Here is a 26,521-nt window from a genome sequence, read left to right as displayed (position 1 = left end):
CCTATTCTCTCTTGAACCCACTCCAATTAAGCTTTCATCTCCTTGGAAACAGTACAGCAAGATCATCAACTACCCCAGTTCTAAATCCAGTGATAAATTCTTTGTCTCATCCTACTTGATCTAACCACAGCTCTTTAAAATAGCTCATTGGGCCCTTCTTGCTTGTTCTTCACTTGGCTTTCCAGTGAAACCCGTCTTCTGGTTCCTCTCCTACCAAACAGGCTGCTCCTCCTCGAACTCTTCTCATGGGGTCTCCTCCTCTCCCCAGCCCTGAGCACTGCAGCTCCAAGATGCACTTGGTCCTGGGACCTCTGCTCTAAAGTCATTCCTTTGGAGACACAGTCTCCCTGCTTTAAATCCCACCTATGTACAAATTATTCCCAAGTACTGTACATCCAACATGTTTATGTTGAACGGTGTGTGTGACCTGTGTTTTTATTTCTTACTCCGTGCACCCTAAAAATACACATTGCACAAGGACAGGGACTAGGTTTTATGCCCTGCTATCTTCTTAGGGCCTGGCACACACCAGGGGCTCAAGATGCACTTGAAAGAATTAAAGCCAGTATCTGCCTCCATCAACTAATAAGAGATGTCTATACCAATTTCTTACAGAACACTTAGATAACAAAAAGAAAAAATGCTCCTAGAAATAAGACTCAATAGAGAGTCTGGAGAATAAATACAGGTGTAGAAATCTCACACTGAGCACAGCAAAATGCTAGGGCTGAAAAAAACAGGAAAGAAAAGAAAATTAGGCAATCTTTCCAAAACATGCAAGATCTGAACACCACATGTGCGAAAAGAGAAGATAAAAACATTCAAGAAAACTTGCTGCAACTGTGGCCTCAAGTTTCCCAAATCAAAAGAGACCACTGGGTGCACCCCATGAGAGATGACTCATCATCAAGAGATTTCAGAACACCATGGACAGAGAATATCCATGAAGCATCCAGAAAGTAGGAAAATAAATAGGTTTCACAATAAAGAACGAAGGGTTAGAACAGCCCTAGTGGAAACCAGAAGACCATGTTTTCAAAGCAAAGGGGAAAGAATTTCAAGCCTCTATCCTATACCCCCGTCCAACTGTCGATTAGTATAAAAGTAGAATACAGCCATTTTCAGACACGTAGGGTTTAAAAAATTTTACCGCCATGTTTTCTTTCTTAGGAAGGTGACAGAGAATGCACTTCACCACAGGAGAGCTCAAACCAAGAATGAGGCAGGGGCACCCAGGTGGCTCAGTCGGTTGAGCGTCCAACTTCGGCTCAGGTCATGATCTCCCAGTCTGTGAGTTAGAGCCCCGCATCAGGCTCTGTCCTTACAGCTCCGTGCCTGGAGCCTGCTTTGGATTCTGTGTCTCCCTCTTTTTCTGCCCCTCTCCTGCTCTCACTCTCTCTCTCTCTCAAAAACAAATAAACATTAAAAAAAGTCTTAAATAAAAAAAAAAAAAAATGAGGCAATTAGGAGATCTAAAAATCTAAGGGAGGAGTAAGAGAAATACCCAGGAGGACGGCGAGGGACACTTCACAGGGCCAGCGGACAGTCAGACTACGACCTTCCCAGACTGTGCCAGAAGACCTGAAGACAGAATTCCTCAAGAAATTTAAATGACCATCTTCTGACTGTGTTTGGATACACTGGATACTGGAAATTTACACAACTGGAGGATATTTTGAAAATAAACTGTATGAGAAACAAAGCAGACGGAAAGTACTGATTTCACGGAAAGCAAACAGGGTGCAGGAAAGAAAAGGAACTGTCGCATACGACCACATGTCTGGGCTTGTACGTTGCTTAGCGATGTGAGCACCGAAAACAGTCGCGACTAAAATTAACCGTAGTGGGAGGATAGGGGGGATACAAGTAAAGATGTGTGAAGTGGGGGTACAGAGGATAGTAAAAACGCCAAACTCATCCCCGCTATAGAGAGGCAATAAATAATACCTAAAACTGGGATTTGAAGACAAGGAGGGAACTGCTGTGAGTATCAGATAAAAGCTGACATGGTTGCCGCTGGGGGGCTAGAGGGCTGGAGGCTTCTGGGTCTTAGAAAAACCCACACAGCGGTAGTTGCCTCTGTCACTACCTACATAGACCTCTCAGGTAAAAATAAAAACAATGCCAGAAGGTCTCACCACACTGAACTGGCAGGGGAAGAGGCCTGGATAACAACTTTGCAGAAGGATGACTTAACGGTACGTGTCCAAACGTTAAACACCCGCACATCCGAGGACAACCATTTCCCAGAGGAAATAGCTGAATGAATTCGGGAATTTGCCGGCCACGTTCCTTTCACTAAAAAATTAGAAACAACTGTAATGTCATTCAATATCAGACTAAGGAAAACACAGAATCCTGGAATCTAACGCAACCATCAGAGACGGAGTTATCACTCATATTTACCAAGACAGGAAGATGCCGATATTCTGCCGAGTCGGGGGAAGGTTCCAGAACGGCAGGTGTAAATTCACTTATATAAAATGTTTAATTCTCGAGAACTTCTCCTCTTTCCCTAAATGGTCCCACGGCTTTCTCGTTTAGTTCAGGTTTTTAATGTGTTTCCTCTTCAGGACTTTCTGAGGTGGCTTTTTCTAAAACAGCCAACTCTTCCCCGGATAGCCTTACCCTGGGTTCTTTCACCCGACCATTTAGCAAAAACGCTGGTGAATGACACCAGATCCGGGCTCAAATCCTAGCACCAGCCACCTGTGTGACAACAGGGACTCAAGCGCTTTGGTTTCCTCACGTGGAATACGAAAAAAATAATAAAACGTAGCCAACACTTCTATGCTGGGGCAAAAAGCTGATTTAACGTGCGTAGCATGCCTGCTTGGTAGGAGTCAAGGTTCAATACATGTCCATTACCAAAATCATCTCTTTTGCACTCTTCTGGATTATTTGAATTTTTCTCCTAGTGAAAACATATCTTTTGGACAAAATCAGTAACACTTTAGTTACAAACAATTTTACTCTAAAACTACAAAAAGCAGAGAAAGGAAAGAAAAAGGGCATATAATTCCACTACTCGTCAGTCATACAAAATAAGAAGTCAGTATGTCCCGATCTGAAACCACGCCTACCCTCCAGTTAACTGGCGTTTTTTCCCCTCAGCTTATACAGACACACATGTATCCACATAAGTCTTGTTTGATTAAATAAAACCGGGATCATGCTGCCTTTTTTCCCCATTTTTCAATATATTGTAGACCTGGTTCCACACCTCATCCTGTTTAGCCGGTACGCAGTGCTCTGTGCGGCATCCGCTATTCATGGACTGTCAGACTCTTTGCCAGTTTCTCCGACCATAACACCACGAGGAGCCTGAACACGTACCTTCACGTATCGACCTATTATGAGATTCCTGGGGCCGGGGGGGCGACTCACAAGGGATGGAATTTTTTTTCATTGTTTTTAAAAAATACTGAAGAGACACAAAAATGGTTCTAAAAGTCACGTGAGGTATAAGGCATCAATACAACATAATCACTGCACACCCTTCGCTCGCTTGACATTATGTTTCAAGCTTCCCACTGCCCCTCCCTGATACCGTGGCAGGGACATGACGAGAGGAGCCATTTGACAGCATGATCCCGGTTTTATTTAATCAAACAAGACTTATGTGGATACATGTGTGTCTGTATAAGCTGAGGAAAAAAAACGCCAGTTAACTGGAGGGCAGGCGTGGTTTCAGATCGGGACATACTGACTTCTTATTTTGTATGACTGACGAGTAGTGGAATTATATGCCCTTTTCCTTTCCTTTCTCTGCTTTTTGTAGTTTTAGAGTAAAATTGTTTGTAACTAAAGTGTTACTGATTTTGTCCAAAAGATATGTTTTCACTAGGAGAAAAATTCAAATAATCCAGAAGAGTGCAAAAGAGATTTTTCTCTTTGATTAAAATAATAAATATCCTATTAATGCTTCATTTTTTATTTCCTTAATCACTACAAAGTATAGTATCTTCTCCTAGATTTATTAGCTCTTTGCTTTTCTTTTTCTATAAACTGCTTTTCACTTCCTTTGTCTAGACTTCTTTTGGCTTGATTTGGGTGTTTTATTTTCCAATTTACAGAAACGTTGCATGTTGGGGATGTTAACCCACTGCTACCACTCATGCTGCAGATGGTACCATGTCCTTCACCCCAGAAAGTTAAACATTTTCAGGTGGATACCTCTATTAATTTTCCTCCTGGCTTCCCAAGTTTAGATGGGTAATTGCCCGTATACTCCTCAGAATTTTGTTTTTTCCGTTAAGATCGTTAACTGACGTAGGCTGCATTTTAGGGTACGGTGGGAAACAGGGCTCTACTTCATTTTCTTCCAAACGCACAGCCAGTCGGTCTAATAGCGTTCACTGAATAATACTTTCCTCAGCTGATACAAAGACTTCAGAATATATCAGATTTTCCTATTTGTAGCGACGAGTATCTGTACACGGGCATGACGTGTGCATCTACCCGTGCACACCCACGTGGTACTTAGGGTGTTCTGGGCTCTGCTGTCTTCTGCTGCTTGGTCTAGCCCGTGTAACGCGATGGAGCTCAGTCAGAAGTCCTCACTCACCTGCCCTTCTTCATCAAACGCCATGACCACCACAGCAGCTCCAAACTTCTTAATCTTTCTAGCCTTCTCCAGGAAGTCGCCCTCGCCCTCCTTCAGACTAATGCTATTGACAATGCACTTCCCTTGGCAGCATTTCAGCCCGGCTTCAATCACAGCGAAGTTGGAGGAGTCAATGCACAAGGGCGCCTGAGATCAGAAGGGCGAGAAAAGTCACAGAAAAATTACAAGTCACTACAAACTCCCACCCAAGGGCTCCCAAATATTCCTTATTTCTTATTTAGGAAAGCAACAAACAAGTAACAATAGTGTGGAAGAACGAGGATTTTAAGGTACTCATTCTTAAAGCCCAAAATACTTGGGAGTAATTCCAGTCTTACAAGAGACCCCACGTAGGAACCAGAAATTTATAAATCAAAGATCACGACTAAACACTGGAATGAAACCACTGAGGTCAGCTCACCGGCTTCATTTCCGGGTTACACTTTCGAGTGCCTAAACTAAATCTCCAACAGGATTCAGAACATCCCTGATCTGACTCTGGGGTTAATGCTCAGCCTTGTACACCCCTGGGAACAGCCTTCCAGCCAAGTTATTCAAATTCAACCTTCCCCTTAGAAAATCAAGTTCTTGGGATGCCCGGGTGGCTCAGTCAGTTAAGCATCTGACTTCAGTTCGGGTCATGATCTTATGGTCCTTGAGTCTGAGCCCCACATTGGGCTCTGCGTTGACAGTTCAGAGCCTGGAGCCTGCTTCGGATTCTGTGTCTCCCTCTCTCTCCGCCCCCTCCCATGCTTACACCCTATCTCATTCTCACAAATAAACAAACATTAAAAATTTTTTTAAAAAGAGAAAGAAAAGAAAATCAATTTCCTGACTGGGGGCGGGGGTGTTTAGAAGAGTTTTAGAAGTAGAAGCGTTTTACTATTAGAAAGGAAAAGATGTAATATTTAATAAAAGCATATAACTAAAATAAAGGACAAAACTGGAATGCACAGATGAGAACGGGTTCATTTTTAACAGTCTCTGTGCATTCATGCCTCTGTTCCAGGAAAAGTAAAAGTAAGTAAGGGTTCCAAGGCAGGACTAGCTTCCCAAGCAAAGAAATGAAAGAGGGCAGCTGATCTAAGCTCCATCACTTAAAGTGACGCCCACGTCAGGCCCCGTGCTAGACTGAGGGGCACTGATGGAGCAGGAGGCTCCCGGGCTTCCCCAAGCTTGTTAAGATAAACGACTAGACACACAGTGCCATGAAGTGTGGGTAACACGGGGGCAGGTGAGCAGCATGTCTCGGAGGCACCTCGCCCCACCTAGGGCAGATAGAGAGCAGGGCAGGAGAACGCAGGGAAGGTTCCCAGGGCAGTCGGCTCGTCCGTAGGCCACTCTTCCAAAGCAGAGCATGATGGAACGAGGGAGCCATCGACTCTGCTCTTTCTTACCACACTGGCAGTGACAGGTTTGCTAGGAAAGGGGTCAGGCACCAGTGACGATACCAGGCCCACGTTCTAAACTGCTGGCTGAGTTTGGTGTCCCAGCTGTGCTGGTAAATATGGGCTAGTCACACGTTTTTATGCTCGACTCCAGTTGTTCATAATTTGGTCTCGAGTAAATTGTGGTAGGAGGTCAAAACCAGGAGAGATCAAGACAAAGTTACTGGAGCAATCAGAACAGTAATTCATAAGGTCTTCGGTTACTTAAGGCTGTTCCTTGTTGAGGCACTCCTATGTTCACGATTCACGAGTCAGACAAAGCAGCGGAAAGAAATGCGGGTCAACAGTCAGCGGACTTGCCTGGGACCGTGCGGAGAGTCTTCCGACCCCAGCAGAGCCCCCTTCCCCACCGCTCAGCAGATAAAAAGCTGCTCCCCCTCTCATTCTGATGGACTTGGAACGAGTCATTTGGTTTCTCCGCACCTTAAATTCTCAAAATATTTACTCCCAGAGGAGTGACAGGGCTTTTGACTGAGGAGTTTTAAGCCACAAATGAAAGACGGTCGATGTAATTCACTGCTTACCACAAGATGTCTAACTTAAGCGTTTGCCATGGGCCTAATGAAAGGCAGACAGCCTCGTCCCTCAAAGCACTAGGAAGTTTCCGTTAAGAAGAACTTCACAAATCACTTCTTACCACAAATTCAATGGTAGAAAATGAAGTAAAATTTTTAAAGATTTAGAATCCATCTAAAAAATATTTTTAAAACTGGACACGATTAACTTTCATCTTTTAAAGAACAAATGTAAAAGCTCACATAGAATGCTTCAATTTAATCTTGTTTTATAATTTGTTTACTCTGATAAGCCCAAATGGGTCTCTTCTTCCTGCAATAAAGAAGAACTGGCTGAGCACCCCTGTGTTAGAAATGGAACCCATGACTTGGTAAAAGCGGGTAATTGCATCCTTCGGAGACATGGTAAGCAGGTTCCTAGGCCATCCAGACATCAGAGGAAACTCAATTCTTGTGAGCAATTCCAGAAGCCTTGGAAACAGCCGAGCTGAAGTCACAGCTCTCTCTGGTTTATATCAAAAGGCTGCCATTAAAGGAGAAACTGACAATCAGAAACTGTTGGGTGCTCACCGTAAGAAACCAGAAAACCAGTGTATGAGAGGACAGACCCATGCGACAATTGACAAGGTTAAATGAGTGACAGAGTGAGGGCAGGTGAACTCCCTTGGGGAATAAACATTTTGTACAACCTTGGCAATGTCAGGCTCAGAAGCAATAAAGTTGCAAAATCTGGTCATTGCACTTGTACCATCCAGCATCCCATCATCCATGTTGATATCCAACACCTGGGCTCCCATTTCCACCTGCACTTTGGCAATGCTCAGAGCTTCCTGAGGAAAGAATGCCAGAGGAGGCAGCATTAGGAGAGGGCGACCCAAGAGAAGGCAGGCCAAAGTCATCCCTACCTTCCCGGCAGTCCTTCCAAATCAGACTAGACTGGCCAGCCACCCCAACCCTGGGCCCGCTCTCCTCCCACCAATCATCACAGACGGACGACTGACCCTTCTTTAACATCTCCTCCATCACATCATTTCATCACTCGGAATCCACCAAGGCGCTGTTTTTCCTGCCATAGAGAAGCTACACTCCCCACCCTGGTGTCCCAGGCCCGCCGTGACCTGGCCCTGTCTTCTTACCTAACTGAACTCCCCATTCCTCCCCTCCTGGTTCCCTTCACCCAGCCACGTCTTTTCCACTTCCGAGTCACAGGTCACATTGTCCCCCTGCTTGAAATACAATCTCCTTCCCTTCTATACTGTTTAGGACCCAGCTCAAGCCCCATCTCCTCCAAAAGAAGTCCTCAGAGAAACCATCCAAAACTTCTGTTACTCTTCAGTGTTTGCCAAGACATGCAAAGCATGTTGCCGGCTATTGGTAAGAGTTACATGAAATAGGAGTTAAATAAAACTCAGCAGATTTTTATACTGGAAGGTTTTTCAAATCCTGTAATACACTATTACGCACTGCAAATATCCAAGAACAGGATATTATACGCAGCATTTCCCATTTACGACCATTTAAGGAATATCTCGTAGGATCAGTGTTCCAGAGAACATCCTTCAGGTGGGAAACACTGCTTATTCCACAACGCTGTGCCGCCTCCCAACTTCTGTGACAGCTGTGATCATTATGGCATGGTTTACGACATCATCCTGTCCTCGTGATTTCAGGAGTATCAGCTTATTCCTCAAAATAGAGCGCTAAGTGTTTAGGACTCTAGAAAGGTCCTGCTTTCCTGCTCTCCTCTGAACAATGCTGGGCAAAATATACACGTTCTATAAATGCTAATTGATAAAACAGAGTTTATTTTGGGTCTTCACAGTCCACTTCATAACGTAATAAAATAAGTAAGGATAAAATCAACGGTAGCTTCTGATGTTGTCCTTATTTTTCCCTGGCTTAAGCAAGCCACATAGACACTGTCAAGCCATCACTATGATAGAGCAGACATGGGAGCCTCTGGCATTGCCCGAGGAAAGACCATTCGTGATGACCCAAGGTTACACGGGAAAAAGACGACAACAAAATTCAAAATCAAAACCAAAAAGTGTTTTCCAGCACGCGTCCCCATCCCTATCCTGGAAGGGCTCGCACCTGGCCGGGGGCGAACGACACCGGCCCACAGAACAGCTGGCAGTGCTGCCCCACTCGGGGTGAGTCCAGCGCCGAGGCTGCACGAGCATCAGGGAAGGGCCAGGTCTCTGCGGACTGAAATGGAGGAAGCCACCCGAGAGGGAGAGTCTTCGGCTGGCCCCTGGGGGACAGACTGGGGGAAGCAGAGAGGAGACGGGGGCAACCTGGCAAGACTGGCGATCAAGAGAGTCGGACAGCAGAGATGCCAACACCCCGCCTCTCTATTCCAGAAGAGTCACGGAGTGAGAGCGTGGAGGTCCGAGTCTCCCACACGGGCACACTATGATGAAGTCATGTGTACAAGGTGAGCAACACTCAGCACTGGGGTTTCTTTTAGGCCAGTGCTCTTCCCAGCAAACCGCAAAGCCTTGAGGGATCATTACTTCAAGGGAAATTAGAATCAAATAAGGAGTCACCCCTACTGATCCCATTCCAGCCTCCACCACCTCCTCGTCCTGTGGACTCTAGGCAGAGACAGCAGAGAACACTGGGGGTCTATCACTTACTTGACGGAAAACAACAGGCAAGTAGTTTAACTTGCCCCAAAGGCCCATTGGTAAGATGGGGATAATAATAATACCCATCTCACAGGTCTGTGTGGGTTCAATAGTGACGTAAAGTGCTGAGCACCATGACTGGCCCATAGTAAGACCTTACTAAAACAAAAAATTTTTTTAATGTTTGTTTATTTTTGAGAGACAGAGAAAGTGCGCACAAGCGGGGGAGGGGCAGAGAGAGAGGGAGACACAGAATCCGAAGCAGGCTCCAGGTTCTGAGCTGTCAGCACAGAGCCCGATGCAGAGCTCGAACTCACGAACCATGAGATCATGACCTGAGCTGAAGTCAGACTTAAGCGACTGGGGCACCCAGGCGCCCCTAAATGCTAGACACTGTTACCCCCATCTGCTTGCATCTTCCTAAAACGCCCTCTGTTCTCCGTGTCAAATCTGTCAAATCTGAGGGCTGAAAGGGATGCTACAGAATGACCCTAAGAATCAAAACATAAATAGAAACATGGCCAATGGAAGAACGCCATAGAACCACAAAGGCTCATGAGGATTTTAGAGGAGAAGCGACATGTAAAAAAAAAGGGCACGGCATGGGGGAGGGAGGGGCAGGGCAGAAGCAAGCCTCCTGGAATATTCGAATGACAGACCAGGATATGAGGGAGGTCTGGTGCCTGCATGGAGAGAACTGAATAGTGGCCTAAGGAGTTTGGATTTTATCCCATCTGCAAAAAAATGTCACCCTGCGGCAGCTTCTGGCCTGGGGTGACAGAAGCACACAGTGGAGGCGAGCAGCAGCAGGAGCACAGGGAAGAAGACTGACAGGATGGCCAGGAACCAGCTAAGAGGCTCGGCTAGAGGGCCGCAAAGGATGACAGACGGGCCCTTTCTCGGTGAGTAAAACTAAGTCCGGTTTGATACTGGCGTCTGGAAGACCTACTTCCTAAAGCAAAACTTCAGTGACAGCTGATGATAAGATAAATCAGACTAAACTCCTCCAATTTTAACTTCTGATTTTAATAAGAAAAAAAAAATCTATCCAGATGCTTAGGGGAGGCACTTCTGGGATCAGATTTTGCTTATGCGCAGGGTGACTGAGCCTGAAAATACTGTGGCTAAACTATCATGTCAACTTTCCAAGACAGAGGCCTAGTCCTTCTTTTCTGTTTGCTTGTCTGTGTCAGTCCAGAGCCAGCAGAATCAGAAACACTACGAGTCACTTGGTTGATGTGGTTATGAGGAAGTGGATAGGAATTTTCTCGGCTTCCTCTTTCCCTAGAAGGATTTGTGAGAAGCCAAAATGAAGAGTATCCTCAAATTTTTAAATTTATCTCACAATTAACAGAAAAGGTCGGAACCGGGATCCCTCCCATCTCACCCCACTTCACATCCCCAATGAGGTTCTTTGCGACCAACGTTAGTAAGAACGGCTTCGGTCTCCCGAAGCCTCCCCTCCCAGCTGCCCAGCCCGCTGCTAACACGCATGACCGTTCTCACAGTCCCCACCGCGCTGCAAATCACTCTCTCAGAGGCAGAGCGGTTTCACTGACATGCCGTCTAGCCGACGACATGGCAGATGCCTCAAGGGTCTAAGATGCTCACTTCATAGTTTCCTGCCATGATGAGTTTAGCAAACCTCCTGGATCCTGCCACGTTACAGCGCTCTCCAATGTTAACAAAGTTGGTGTACGGTCCGATCCTGAAGGGCTCTAGACCTTAAAAGGAGAAGCATTTTGAGAATTTTCTGGAAATTCACATGATGATATGAGACAGACAGAAAACAAGCGCTTTCATGAGAAAGAAAAGAAGTTTTGGCGGCACAGCGCATCTGGCTACACAGGACGCCTAACGCGGGGTGAGGAAGGACCACAGCCTTCTTCCCCCAGAAATCTTTAAACATGACAAAGGCTGTATGTTATGGCTGCACTTACAACCACAACTCTCAAAAGAATTATTTCAGGGCTTTTCAGTTCAAAATTTTTCTAAGGAACTGCATCATACCCGCTTTGATAAACAAGGAAAAATTATCGTCATACCCCTATTTCACCAAGAGTGTGGGGCCAAGGCTGGGAGGTCAGGAGCCAAAGGACTGCTCGCAGCTGGCCACTTGGAGATCAGCGGGAAGCCAGCCGGGGCAAGCTTCCTTCATCCCCCCAGCGGCGTGCTCAGAACTCTACCTGCTGTCTTTGACCCAGAGGCCAAGAGACCGGGACCAGCAAGGTCGGACTGGGTCACCAGGAAGGACCCAGGATGAGCCCTGGGAGACTGGAGTCGCCACGGCACACCCTCCACTCGTGAGCGGACTCTGGGAAACGCAACTCAGGCTGTCTGCACCTCTTGCCTTATTTGCCAAGGGGACGTAACATCTCCCCTGGTACGGGCCAGGTTAGGGGCAAATACCAGCTTTACAATTAGGAACACATTAACCGAGGTAAAAAGCAACAGGCGGTGCAAAGTTATCGCTACAGAAAACGCTGTTATCTGTTTCTGTTCTAATGATATTTAAAGCACGAGGAGACAGGGTCTGGCAGGATCTGGGGACGGCCAGCCCCGGGTTCCAAGCCCCGTCCAGCTATTTCAGCACACAGACCAAGGCTGCTTCTTTTGTGGTCTCTGATTTTATAAAAGAGAGACATAAAAGGATGTTTTTTAACACTTTTTTCATACATTTCATAGCAATACTGTAAAAACGAGACTAGATAATACTGATAAGCATAAAATTAGCATCTGCAGTCATCGCTGTTGTTGTTAATGAGAGAAAATGGCTTTTGAATCCTTTGCCAAAGCACTGGTTGAAAAGGAACAAGATATCGGGGAGAGGAAAATAATGAATACAAAATGAGTAATTATGAAGGTCTTCCAGACTGGTTAACAGACTGGGGAGACATCCCTTCCCAGTTCTGTCTTATGATTTCTTCCCACTGGTAGTGACTCTCCACGTGAACCTCGGGGTACCCCTGATCCGAAGGCAGACGCCGAGGCTCGCAGGGCAGGCAAACAGGGGTGCCAACATTTACGTGCTGAGGGGGACCCTGCGTCATCGCCCTACAAGCATTGTATACAAAGTGCTTCTCAACTATTATCAATGTGAGGTATCTGACATAAAAGCTACATTTTCCTTACGTCTGCAATCTATAAAAGAACCACTTAAAGGAGTGTGTTGGATTTCATTCTTTTAAAATCTGATTGAAGGTGATTTTTAAAAGCAATTTAGAAATAGCACTGGAAATTCAAATTGGAAGAAGAGGCTTCTTTGATTCTTCCACATAAATTATTTTTAAAAATCCTATCTAAAAGGTTCTCTTGTTTCAATCTTGGCAAAGTCAATCAGTAGTCTTAAGATCTAAGGATGAAATCAACTACCCTACCACACCTCTCCCTGGCAGAAGCCACGTTCTGGGGTAAGGGGTGTCCATCACCCCCTAAATCCCACTCCCTCTAGGCTTGCTCTCCGTCTTCTGGAAAATGAACAGAAAGCCAGGAAGACTGCAGAGGGTTTTTAACCCAACTTCACACTCACTCACTGGGATGAATTCTATGAAATATGTTCTGACTGAGAAAAGGAGGTGCTGCTTTTGCTGTCCTTAGATTTTATTTCAACTTCCTTAGAGGAACATAAGGAACACACATATTTCAATTTTGAGACATGTTAAATTCTAAGTTATTAGGGTACATAATTTCCCACGTGCGCTATTTGCAGATTCTCTAAGAATCTGTTATTGTATACATATATCTGTATATCTATAAATACATATACACACATACATTTTTGTTGTTGTTGCTTAAAAATACCATCTAAGAATATGTCATTTTAGTATTGTGGAGAAAATATAAAACTTAAAGTTATTTCTCTAATAGTCGGCATAATGGACTACTTTACTGATGTTCCTTATTTGAACATCAAAACTCATTCCAGAAAAGGGAGGCTGCCCACCTTACAGGACTGATGAGCACCCAACAGAACAGTAACTACACCTCTTTGTAAAGTCCTGAACACACAGCAAATGCAGGATCATGGCAAGAATATCCTAGAAGCAAACGATTTCCTAGGAAGAGGCTGCCGTCGTTACAAACCACTGTCTGTGGCGGTTTGGAACTTTCAATAACTAACGGCAAATCCGACGATTCAAATGGTTAGCCTGTGGCCGAGAGCGTGTTTTCAAAGCGGTGCGTAACAGAGCCGCGACTGTGTGAGTTCTAACTCTGAGCAGAGACCCCACCTGGGCGAACCACCTGTGCCTTCTGCACATTTCCCACCTGTACTCTCCACTAGAAGCCACTTAAATGCCAGAAAACACGCACGCCTCTTGACCTAAGAAGCAGGTTACTTGGCACACATATCACCACCACTCGGAATAAACGTACGGAATTAACCCACAAGTGGTTTCTGAAATCCTAACAATTGTGTCTCTACCACTTACCAGAGAGTAACATATGCTGTTCAAAAACAGTGGCAGGTGGAACTCTAGGCTTACAGTTTTTCACAGCTTCAGCAATTTCCCTGAGTTAAAAGACAAAACACTACATCCATTAATTCAGAAGAAAATAAATTGAATTAAGCTAATTTCCAGCTATGAAATTAAGTCTATTTAACATAATTATGCACATAATTATGTACCTAATTCCAAACGTGCGGCAGCAGCTACGCCTTTTAGTTTTCTCAGCAAGGCCGAAAATGAACGTACAAACTTGAACTTTTCTCTACCTGCCCAGTCTGCCGGGCACTGACTGTACCAGCTTCTGCGCTCAGAGACACACACTGAGAGATGGATGGGATGGTTTATGCAAATGCCAACAGCAAATCCCCTCCTTTCTTTCCCAAACCCATAGGTGTCCTTCCCTCCGTGAACCATGTGCTTGCTTCCTAGTAGTTTGACAGAAAAAAGGCTTCCTCGTAGAGGAGGAGCACACAGCAGACGGGGTGCCACGAATGCAGGCCTGTGTTGTAGGTCTGTTTTCTCCAAGCATAGGCACACAGTAGGGAGGGCATATAGTAATAAATCACTTAAAACCCCAAAAATAATTACTCTCAAAAATTTGCTTTGATTGTGCACACACTTCTTAACCTTATTGGCTGTAGTAAATCATGTCTTAGATCAACTTGGAAAAATCAGGCTACTCCACTACATTTATCAGGACCTGTATGAACTGCTCACTCTGCTGACCTAGATTAGTATGCAGATGCCCCAGTAGAAGCAGCAGGAGAGCGTGTGCGTGCACACACACACACACACACACACACACACACAGGTGAGTAGACAGAGATAGAAACATATACGCCTACATGTATATACACACAATCACACAGGTATTTATTTTTTAATGTTATTTTTGAGAGAGAGACAGAGACAGAGTGCGAACGGGGCAGAGACAGAGGGAGACACAGAATCTGAAACAGGCTCCAGGTTCCTAGCTGTCAGCACAGAGCCTGATGTGGGACTCAAACTCACAGACTGTGAGATCCTGACCTAAGCTGAAGTTGGACGCTTAACTGACTGAGCCTCCCAGGCGGCCCACCCCACAGGTATTTTTAAAACAACTCTCTTTAGGGGTGCCTGGGTGACTCCGTCGGTTGAGCATCTGTCTTTGGCTCAGGTCATGATCTCACAGTTCATGAGTTTGAGCCCCACATCAGGCTCCACGCTGACAGTGTGGAGCCTGCTTCGGATTCTCTATCTCCCCCTCTCTCTCTGCCCCTCCCCTGTTCATGCTCTCTAAATAAAACTTTAAAAAATAAATGAATAAAAACAAAACAACTCTTTTTAAAAAGGAGAGGATAACCTTAAAAACAAAAGGAAACCGAAAGATATACTATATTCAACTACTGATAGCTTTTAGATATTATTTAAAAGATGTTTTAAAAATTACATAGGCTCGGGGTGCCTGGGTGGCTCAGTCAGTTAAGCAGTTAAGCGTCCGACTTCGGCTCAGGTCATCTCACAGTTCGTGGTTCAAGCCCCGTGTTGGGCTCTATGCTGACAGCTCGGAGCCTGGAGCCTGCTTCAGATTCTGTGCCTCCCTCTCTCTCTGCCTGTCCCCTGCTCATGCTCTGCCTCTCTCTGTCTCAAAAATAAAGAAAAACATTAAAAAAAAAAAATTAAAAAAAAAAGTTACAGAGGCTCTTGGGATGCCTGGGTGGCTCAGTAGGATGAGCGTCCAACTTCGGCTCAGGTCATGATCTCATGGTTGAGAGTTCGAGCCCCACGTCAGGCTCTGTGCTAACAGCTCTGAGCCTGGAGCCTGCTTTGGATTCTGTGTCTCCCTCTTTCTCTGCCCCTCCCCTGCTCAATGCTCTGTCTCACTCTATCTCAAAAATAAATACAAACATTAAAAACAAATAAATAAATAAAAATAAAAATTATATAGGCTCTTAACAGAGTCTATCACAGAAGCCAACAAAAAGAGTGAAATGTTAGATACATCAGAACAGCGGACATATCATGTGCACAGACTCAGCACAGTGGGATGACTGGCTCAAAATCGACCGTCACTCTAGGGAAAAAGCAAGTTACAAACAGTCCTAAACTGTATCCTATCTCACTGAACTGCAAGCCTCTTTAAGCCACACACTGGCAAGGACTTGAACACATGCTCTCCTTCACACCCTGTCCCTCAGATGCTCGCTCAACAACACGGGTTAGGCCAATGACCGGGCGACTTCTCTTGACCTCAAGGAGCTTGGTTGTCTTGTCATCTTTTCCTTCCATGAGAGAACTAATGGGGATGTGTGTTTGCCCACAGGAAATATGAGCTGTCCTTCCTTGACTTTCCGAATATTAGTCAGGTATTTATGGATAGAATATCGTGATGGAATTTGCTTTACAATGTTCTAAGGGGAAAAAAATTGGGAAATAGATAAAAAAAGAAAGAAAAGCAAAATACTGAAAATTATGGAAACTCTGTGACAGGCACATGGGGATTCATTTTATTAATCTTCTTTTGTTTTTGGAATTTGTCACAGTATAAAGGTATCTTAGTTTGCTGGGGCTGCCATAATGAAATACCACAGACTGAGTAGCTGAAACGGCAGAAATTTTTTTCTCAAAGTTCTAGAAGCTAGAAGTCTGAGAAGAAGGTGTTGGCAGAGCTGGTCGCCTCTCTGGCTCACAGATGTCTTCTTCTCCCTATGTGTTCACAGGGTCCCTTCCTCTGTGCGACTGTGTCCTCATCTCTTCTTACAAAGACACCAGTTATATTGGATTACGGCCAACCCATATGATCTCATTTCACCTGAATCATCTCTTTGAAGATCCTATCTCCAAATACAGTCACTTCAAAGGAACTGGGAGGTTGGGACTTCAACATATGAATTTTGGGGGGTGGGGACACAATTCATCCCACAACAAAAGGTAAAATACTTAGAAATGATTACCACCTGATATGATCTGGTGTCGTACCACAGCACCCACCAACTATATTGACCAAGCCATCCACAGCAAAGCCCTGCATTTAGGAAAAGAAACAGTTTCAGAGTCCATCTGAATTCAAAATTCACCACCACCCCTTCAGCGGAAAAGAGATCTACATTTCATAAATGAATGTTTCACTAAAAAGAGGGTTAAACATAATCCAAGATACAAAGCTTTCACATGCCTTAGATAGGTTTAAAGCAGGGAACATAGCTCAGGTAACTATGAAATCCTTTATACCATTTAAAATGTAATGATGTAATCATTTGCCTACTAGGACATAATAAAGACCTTTTTTTTTACCTATATGCTGAGTGGAATCACATGATGAGCTGGATAGCACATCAAATAACACATAAAGTACATACCAGCTTTTACATTTAAATTAATTTAAAATTTTATGGGGGTGCCTGGGTGGCTCAGTCAGTTAAGCATCCATCCGACTTTGGCTCAGGTCACGATTTCACAGTTGGGGAGTCCAAGCCCCACGTCGGGCTCTGTGCTGACAGCTCGGAGCCTGGAGCCTGCTTCGCATTCTGTGTCTCCCTCTCTCTCTCTGCACCCCCCCCCCCCACTCGTGCTCTGTCTCTCTCTCAAAAATGAATCCACATTTAAAATTTTTTAATTAATTTAAAATTTTAAAGAATTAAAAATTCAGCTCCTCAGTCACATCTCAAGCTCTCGGCACACGGCAGTGGCTGCATACTGGACAGTGTGGTGTAGAATTTAACCACAAGCTAGTTAGGGAAGGACAGTAACTGAAACAGGAAGTCAAGGAACTGAGAAGTCGGAGAACTGGAAAGATCATCTACTAGAAAGGTCTTGAAGTCTCAAGAATTAAGTCAGAAATCATTTAGGAGAGAATGTTAATGAGCCAGAAGCTAAAACTTCAAGGAATGAGGAAAAGAGACCCAGGAGTTAGTGGGTGGTACGGTCCCAAGACCTGGGATTCCAAGGTGGGAGGTATGTGGGCAAGAAGGTATCCTTGTGACAACAGGGAGCAAGAAGACATCAATGCTCCCAACAGTATGCTTGAGGCAAAGTGGGGGAGGGGAGCCACCACGTGAGGGCGTTGCAGAGAACAGCCTAGTTTCAATTAGTTCGGGTTGGACCTGACTGGGAATTTTGCAACAGACACCAGTGCCTGATGGGAAGAAAAATGCTGCCGTCAAGCCCCTCCCTCTGCCTCCACCACCTTAATTCAGAGTAGTTAAGCCATTTTTTTGTTTGTTTTTAATATTTATTTATTTTGAGAGAGAGAGGGGCGCCTGGGTGGCTCAGTCGGTTAAGTGTCCGACTTCAGCTCAGGTCATAGTCTTGTGGTTTGTGAGTTTGAGCCCCACGTGGGCTCTGTGCTGACAGCTCATGCTCTCTCCCTCTCAAAAAGAAATAAAAATTAACAAACAAAATTTTTTTTAAAGAGAGAGAGAGACAGCAGGGGAGGGGCGAGAGAGAGAGGGAGACAGAGAATCCGAAGCAGGTCCCATGCTGTCAGCACAGAGCCCAATGCAGGGCTCAATCCCATGAACTGTGAGATCATGACCTGAGCCAAAATCAAGAGTCGGACACTTAACAGAATGAACCACCCAGGCACCCAGAGTAGTTCAGCTTTTGTTATACATACACTGGGATTGCTTTAGGAGAAAATTTTAAGTTTTCTAAATATTCTCTAGATACTGTAAATCAAAGATTTCATTTCTCTATCTCTTAAAAACTGAAGGGAAAGAGAATCGTTAACCTTTAGTTGCATGGCCATCATGTGCGGAGTTTCATCGTAGTCACCGAAAGTGTTGGGAAGACCTAGGAAAGCAGATTACAAGCGTTATTGAAAATCGCCTTGACGTGCAGACTAATGTTGCCGAAGGCTTTAGGTTTAAAAGTGAGAAAAGTTTACAATTATATGATGATTGTTTGCAAAATCAAACTATAATTCTTAATAATGAACACAGTAAATGAAAAGGTATCACACCCCCGCCCCCCAAAAAACCACAGAGGCAAATAAACAGAGACTATTTCTCTTCCATCTGAAAGAAGAGTCACCACCCCAGCCCCTTCCCACGAAGGAAACTCAATCTTGTCAGCTAGCTGCTTGGGGGCGGGGGTTAGGAGAGTACTACATAGCCATTGAATTGATGAGAGCACCGGCTATAAAATTAAAAACAAAACAAAAAAAAACACAACCAATCACCTCTCAAATACATTTTTCCAAATAAAAGTTTCCAGTAAAACTTTAGCATCTAATTAACCAATTTCCTGTTTTATTTATTATCCCCTTCTAGTTTTCTTCTCCTGGTGGGAAAGAAAATTTATTAAGCATTAAAATGTATATATTTTGGGAAAGAAAGCTGGACAATGATGTTTACCCTTAAGGAGCTAAGCAAATGCTCAAAAACATTCACCAGGAAATCTGGTTAATCCAAAATGGGTTACCAGTTTCTAATTGGATAGTTTGAGAACTGCCTATAAATAAATATCTTAAAATTTCTTACATATAGTAAACTAGAAGAGCTAACTTTTAGAAAGGAATAATCTAACACACAGGTTGTTAATACAGCGGAATGGACAGGAGGGCTCCCTCTCCTCTTTTTCTTGCACTCCTCTTTGGCCACATTCACTCGGCCAGCACTGTCACCAAAAGCAAGGCTCTGCTCGGCTATGTACCTGGGATTCATCCCCCAAAGGTCTGTCCAATTCCGAGGCTTTCAGGCTGAGTCAAACTGTTCCTTCAAGTCTAGAGGGAAACAGTGGTCTAAACCCACTGTATTTTCATTTAGAAGATTCCCACTGAATGTCAACTATATACCAAGACCTGCAAAATAAACTCTTTTAACCCTACCTATCCCTGTCTTGTGTATTTGCATTTCCTCAGGTGCAACTCCCTAGAAATACACACCTGCATTGGGGTAACAGAGGACATAGGCTGTTGTACATTTTCCAATTGTTTCAATAAAAGGTCTCATTTCAGCTGCACCCAGAGCACAGTTTAATCCAATGCTGTAAAAACAAAAAGATATTAGGAGCATCATCTTGCACACAAAATATCTTCATATAGAAAAAGTCACAATAGGGGCGCCTGGGTGGATCAGTCGGTTAAGCGTCCGACTTCGACTCAGGTCACGATCTCGCGGTCTGTGAGTTCAAGCCCCGTGTCGGGCTCTGGGCTGATGGCTCGGAGCCTGGAGCCTGCTTCCGATTCTGTGTCTCCCTCTCTCTCTCTGCCCCTCCCCTGTTCATGCTCTGTCCCTCTCTGTCTCAAAAATAAATAAACGTTAAAAAAAAAAAAAATTTTTTTTTAAAAAAGAGTCACAATAAAGAAAGGACTATATCTAAAACCAAGCAGATAATAAATCTCCACTTCAGCTTTAGCACCTCCATTCAGATATAAACAAAGCCATTTCACCAAAGTCCCCAGAAGCACTGAATGTTTCTGTCTACGTCTCCCACGTCAGGTGATGTTACAGCTAAAGGACCCTGCCTCGGATATCTCCTCGAATAAGTTCACAGTTTGGTTAATGGTATCCTGTGAAGCAGAAATGCCTGCAAACTACCACTGCTAATAAACATCTGATCTGAAATCAACACATAAGAGAAAGAAAAAGGACAATTATGGAGGTAGAAGGCACATTAATGACACATAGAAGCCACTGTGGGAGTGTAGAAGACCAAGATTCATTAGTCTTTGTTCTATAACCGACTTGCAAGGTGACCTTGGACTTATAATTTGTCCTCTTATAAATTAAGCTAATTTCTTTACTATAAAATGAAGTTTCATTTTGCAAATGAAACTTACTGTGGACTCAAATAACACAGATCTAAGCAGAGCTGCTCTAACAAGTAATCCCACCAATCCCACTCTCAGCGGGGGCCCCTAAGGCCTTCAGGAATTCAGAAATTAACTATGAAGCTACTAGTCTAGGAGATCTTTTAGTTTTTCATATTTCACTTTTTTTTCTTTTGCTATGATTCCTAAGTGCAATGCGGTATATACTAGATTAGATCTTAAGGCAGAAAAGGGGGCATTAGTGGAAACACTTGAAAGCTAAATAAAGTCTGGAGTTTAGTTAATAGCAATACTATTCTTAGTTTTGACCAAAGGACCATAGCTATGTAAGATAGTAACATTGAGGAAAACTAGATGCAGAGTATATAGAAATTCTCTCTGCTATCTTTGCAACTTTTCTATAAATCTGAAATTACCACCCCCCGAAAAAAGTTTATTTAACAAACACACACGATACCCATTCATGATAAAAACTCTCAGGAAACTAAGAACAGAGGGAAACTTCCTCAACTTGATAAAGAACATTTACAAAAGAGCTATAGCTAACATCATACTTAATGATGTAAAACTAATATCCCCCTAATATCAGGAACAAAACAAAGGATGTCCATTTTCATCTCCTCATACTGCAAGTCTCAACATCATACTGCAAGTCGTAGCTAATGCAAGAAGAGAAGGAAATTAAATGTATACAGATTGGGAAGGAAGACTTTGTCTTTGTTCACAGATAAGACTGTCGACGTAGAAAATCCCAAAGAATCAACTAAAAACTCCTGGAATCAATACGTGATTATATATAGCAAGGTCACAAAATATAAGGTTAATATACAAAATTCAATTGTTTATCTATATACCAGCAATGAGCAACTGATATTAGAAATTAAAAACACAGGGCGCCTGGGTGGCTCAGTCGGTTGAGCGTCTGACTTCGGCTCGGGTCATGATCTCATAGTTGACGAGTTCAAGCCCCGCATCGTGCTCTGTGCTGACAGCTCAGAGCCCAGAGCCTGCTTCTGATTCTGTTTCCCTCTCTCTCTGCCTCTCCCCTGCTCATGCTCTGTCTCTCTGTCCCAAAAATAAAGATAAACATAAAAAAAAAAGAAATTAAAACACAACACCATTTACGTCAGCACGAAAACAAATGAAATACCTGGGTGTAATTCTAACAAAATATGTACAAGATCTACATGAGGAAAACTACAAACCTTGGAATAAAGAGATCAAAGCAAATCTAAATAGGTGGAGAGATATTCCATGTACATGAATAGGAAGACTCAGTATTGTTAAAATACCAATTCATCCCTATTTATAATATATAATTTATATATTCATTCACACAATCCCAATGAAAATCCTAGCCAGTTATTTTACAAATCAACTGATTCTGAAGTTCACATGGACAGGTGAACAACCCAGAATAACTAGTGCAATACTGAATTAGAAGAACAAAATGGAAGGACTGACACTACCTGGCTTCAAGACTCACTACAAGCGAAGGTAATCAATGGTATCAGTGAAAGAAGAGACAAATAGATCAATGGAATGAAAAAGAGAGTCCAGAAAAAGAACCACACAAATACAGCCAAGTGATCTTTGATGAAGGAGCAAAGGCAAACCAATGGAGAAAGGACTTCCTTTTCAACAAATGGTCCTGGAAAGATGAGACATCCATATTTGAAAGAATTCAAGGAGACAAAGATCTTACAAAATGGATCACACTTAAATGTAAACTACAAAACTATTAAAGATATAAAGATATATATGAAGATAACACAGCCTGAAACTAATATTACACCGTATGTTAACTAACCGGAATTTAAATTAAAACTTGAAAGAAAGAAAAAAAGATAACACAGAAGACTTAGGTGGTCGTCAGTTTGGCAACACTGAAAGGAGGATCAATGAAAGAAAAAACTGACAAGCTAGACTTTACTACAATTAACAATTAACTTCTGCTAAGCAGAGGACACTATCATGGGAAGACAAGCCACAGACTGGGAGAAAGTATTTGCAAAACACATATCAGATCAAGGAATGGTAATTAAAAGATAACAAAATCTTGGGGCGCCTGGGTGGCGCAGTCGGTTAAGCGTCCAACTTCAGCCAGGTCACGATCTCGCGGTCTGTGAGTTCGAGCCCCGCGTCAGGCTCTGGGCTGATGGCTCAGAGCCTGGAGCCTGTTTCCGATTCTGTGTCTCCCTCTCTCTCTGCCCCTCCCCCGTTCATGCTCTGTCTCTCTCTGTCCCAAAAATAAATAAACGTTGAAAAAAAAAATGCTTTAAAAGATAACAAAATCTTAAAATTCAACAATAAATACATATGCACCCAACACAGAAGCAACAAAAAACATAAAACAATTATTGACAGACCTAAAGGGAGAAATTGACAGCAATACAACAATACAGGACTGTAACATACCACTTCCATCAATGATGATCATCCAGACAGGAAATCCATAAGGAAGCCTTAATATGATACATGAGACCAATAGACTTAACAATGATATATACAGAACATTCCACTCAAAAGCAGAAAACAGGTTCTTCTCAAGTATACATGGAACATCCTCTAGAACACATGTCAGGCTACAAAATGAGTCTCAAAAAATTGAAGACTGAAATCGTGTCAAGCATCTTTTCCAACCACAATGATATAAAACTAGAAATCAATTACAGGAAGAAAACTGGAAAAACTACAAGTATGTGAAGATTAAACATGTTACTGAACAACTACTGTGTCATAGAAGAAATCAAAGGAGAAATTAAAAAGCTACAGAGACAAATGAAAAGAGAAATATGACACACCAACATCTCTGGGATGCAGCTAAAGCAGTTGTAAGAGGAAAGTTCAGAGCAACAGAAGTCAACCTCAAAAAAACAAGAGAAATCTCAAATGAGTAATTTAACTTTACACCAGAGGAACTAGAATAAGAAGAATAAACGAAGCCCAAAGTTAGCAAAAGGAAGGGAATAATAAAGTTCAGAGTAAAAATAAATGAAATAGAGGCTAAAAAGACAAATAGAAAAGATCAGTGGAACGAAGAGCTGGTTTTTTAAAAAGATAAATGCAATTGACAAAACTTTAAACTCCCTAAGAAAAAAGGAGAAGACTCAAATAAATCAGAAGTGAGAGCAGAGAAGTACAAGTGATAACAAAGAAATACAAAAAAGTCATAAGAGACTATTATGAACAATTATATGCCAGTAAATTGAACCTACAAGAAATGGATAAATTCCCAGAAACTTACAATCTTCCAAGACTGAATCACGAAGAAATAGAAGATCTCAACAGACCAATTATTGTCCTAGTTTGGAGACTGAAGCATAAAAGTCCAGGACCAGAAGGCCTAACTAGTAAATTCTACCAAAACATCCAAAGAAGATTTAATATCTATCCTTCTCAAACTCTTCCAAAAAATTGAAGAAAGGAAATGCTTCTAAACTTACTTTACGAGGTATTACCCTGATACCCAAAACCAGGCAAGGACACCCCCAAAAAAGAAAATGACAGGCCAATATCCCTGATGAACAAAGATGCAAAAATCCTTAACAGAATATTAGCAAACAGAATTCAGCACTACATTAAAAGGATCACACACCACGATCAAGTGGGATTTATCCCTGGGATGCAAGGATGGTCCAACATCTGCAAGTCAGCCAATGGAATATACCACATGCACAGAATGAAAAATAAAAATCCTATGATCTCAACAGATAAAGCAACTGACAAATTTCAACATCCACTGATGATAAAAACTCTCAACAAAGTGAGTACAGAGGGAACATACCTCAACGTTATAAAAACCATATACAGCAAACCTATAGCTAACGGCATTCTCAACGGTGAAAAGCTAAAGCTTTTCCTTAAGATCAGGAACAAGACAAGGACGCCCACTCTCTCCACTTTTATTCAACACAGTATCAGAAGTCTTAGCCACAGCAACTAGGCAAAAAGAAATAAAAAGCATCCAAATTGGAAAGAAGTAAAACTCACTATTTGCAGATAATAGGATACTATACGTAGAAAACTCTAAGGACTCCCCCCCCCCCAAAAACCGCTAGAACTAATAAATTAAGTAAAGTTGCAGGATACAAAATTAATATAAAAAATGTTGCATTTCTATACACTAAAACTATTGGAAAGAGAAATTAAGAAAACCATCCCACACATTACATCAAAAAATACAATACCTAGGAATAAATTTAACCAAGAGGGTGAAAGAACTGTACATTGAAAACTATAAGATGCTGATGAAAAAAACTGAAGATGACACAAAGAAACGGAAAAATATCCATGCTCATGAAATGAAAGAATATTGTTAAAATGTCCACAGTACCCAAAGCAATCTACAGATTCGGGGCAATCCCTATCAAAATTCCAATGGCATTTATCATAGAACTAACAAATAATTCTAAAATCTGTATGGAACCACAAAGGACCCTCAGAAGTCAAAGCAATCTTGAGAAAGAAATACGAACCCAGAGATATCACATACCCTGATTTCAAATTATACTACATACTTAGAGTAATCAAAACAGTATGGTATTGGCATAGAAACAGACACACAAATCAATGGAAAAAAATAAACCCACACATACATGGTCAATTAATTTACAACAAAAGGGGCAAGAATATGCACTTGGGAAAGGACAGTCTATTCTTTTTTTTTTTAACACAATTTATTGTCAAATTGGTTTCCATACAACACTCAGTGCTCATCCCAGCAGGTGCCCTCCTCCATGCCCATCACCCACTTTCCCGTCTCCCCCACCCCCCATCAACCCTCAGTTTGTTCTCAGTATCCAAGAGAAGAACAGTCTCTTCAATAAATTGTGTTGGGAAAACTGGACAACCACAAGCAAAAGAATGACCTGGAACCACTTTCTTATACCATCCACAAAAATCCATCAAAATGGATTAAAGACTTGCATGTAAGGCGTGTCTGGGTGGCTCAGTTAGTTATTTAAGCATCCCACTCTCAATTTTGGCTCAGGTCATGATCTCATGGTTTGTGAGATTGAGCTCCACATCAGGCTGTGCTGACAGTGCAAAGCCTGTTTGGGATTCTCTCTCTCCTCTCTCTCTGTCCCTCCCCTGCTCACACACACTCTCTCTCTATCTCTCAAAATAAATAAAATAAACATTAAAAAAAAAGACTTGCATGTAAGACCTGAAACCATAAAACTCCTGAAAGAAAACATAGGCAGTAACCTCCTTGACGTCAAACTTAGTGGTGTTTTTTGTTTGTTTGTTTTTGGATCAGATGGCAAAGTCAAGGGAAACAAAAAAAGAAAATAAACAATTGAGACTACATCGGACTGTAAAGCTTCCGCACAGTGAAGGAAACCATCAACACAACAAAAAGGCACCTACAGAACGGGAGAAGGTACCTGTAAAGTGCTCACTTTGTGAGTGGTGCTCACTTTGGCAGCACATATAATAAAACTGGAACGATACAGAGAACATTAGCATGGCCCCTGAGCAAGGATAAAGAGCAAATTATCTATCTGATAAGGGTTAATATCCAAAATATATAAAGGACTCATACAACTCAATAACAACAAAAGACATCCAATTAGAAGATGGGAAGATCTGAATACTTTTCCAAAGAAGACATCCAGATAACCAACAGACACATGAAAAGATGCTCACCACGACTGACTCATCATCAGGGAAATACAAATCAAACCCACAAATAGATACCACCTCACACCAATCAGAATGGACAATATCAAAAAGACAAGAAATAACAAGTGTTCTCAAGGATGTGGAGAAAGGGGAACGCTTGTGCACTGTTGGTGGGAATATAAACTGGTTCAGCCGCTGTGGAAGACAGCATGGAAGTGCCTCAAAAAGTTAAAACTAGAGCTACCCTATGATCGAGCAGTTCTACCACCAGGTATCTGTCCAAAGAAAATGAAAACACTCATTCAAAAAAAAAGTATGTATCCCTATGTTCATTGCAACATTATTTACTATTGCCAAGATATGAAAACAACTGAAGTGTCCACCAATGGATGAATGGATAGATGTCACACACACACACACACACACACACACACACGAATATTATTCAGCCATAAAAAAGAATGAAATCTTGCCATTTGTAGCAATGTGGATGGA

General features: G+C 42.6%; 1 protein-coding gene and 1 non-coding gene across 5 annotated transcripts in view; one reads left to right on the top strand and one right to left on the bottom strand.

The window, feature by feature from the left end:
- Positions 1-26,521, bottom strand: part of MTR (5-methyltetrahydrofolate-homocysteine methyltransferase) — a 150,319-nt gene that overhangs the window by 103,981 nt on the left and 19,817 nt on the right. For all 4 annotated transcript variants that reach the window (XM_053207418.1, XM_027046946.2, XM_027046948.2 and 1 more), the window contains exons 9-15: positions 19,511-19,611; positions 18,356-18,417; positions 16,584-16,651; positions 13,630-13,709; positions 10,811-10,923; positions 7,259-7,399; positions 4,568-4,753 (exon numbers count right to left, since the gene is read on the bottom strand). In XM_053207418.1, coding sequence (XP_053063393.1) covers positions 4,568-4,753; positions 7,259-7,399; positions 10,811-10,923; positions 13,630-13,709; positions 16,584-16,651; positions 18,356-18,417; positions 19,511-19,611 — 751 coding nt within the window. The remainder of the gene's footprint in view (positions 1-4,567; positions 4,754-7,258; positions 7,400-10,810; positions 10,924-13,629; positions 13,710-16,583; positions 16,652-18,355; positions 18,418-19,510; positions 19,612-26,521) is intronic.
- On the top strand, positions 25,814-25,920 carry LOC113595857 (U6 spliceosomal RNA). Its single transcript, XR_003416487.1, has one exon. It is a non-coding gene; the product is annotated as a U6 spliceosomal RNA (small nuclear RNA).

This window comes from Acinonyx jubatus, chromosome D2, assembly GCF_027475565.1.
Source record: "Acinonyx jubatus isolate Ajub_Pintada_27869175 chromosome D2, VMU_Ajub_asm_v1.0, whole genome shotgun sequence".
NCBI lineage: Eukaryota > Metazoa > Chordata > Mammalia > Carnivora > Felidae > Acinonyx > Acinonyx jubatus.
This window is presented reverse-complemented; position numbering and strand designations above follow the sequence as displayed.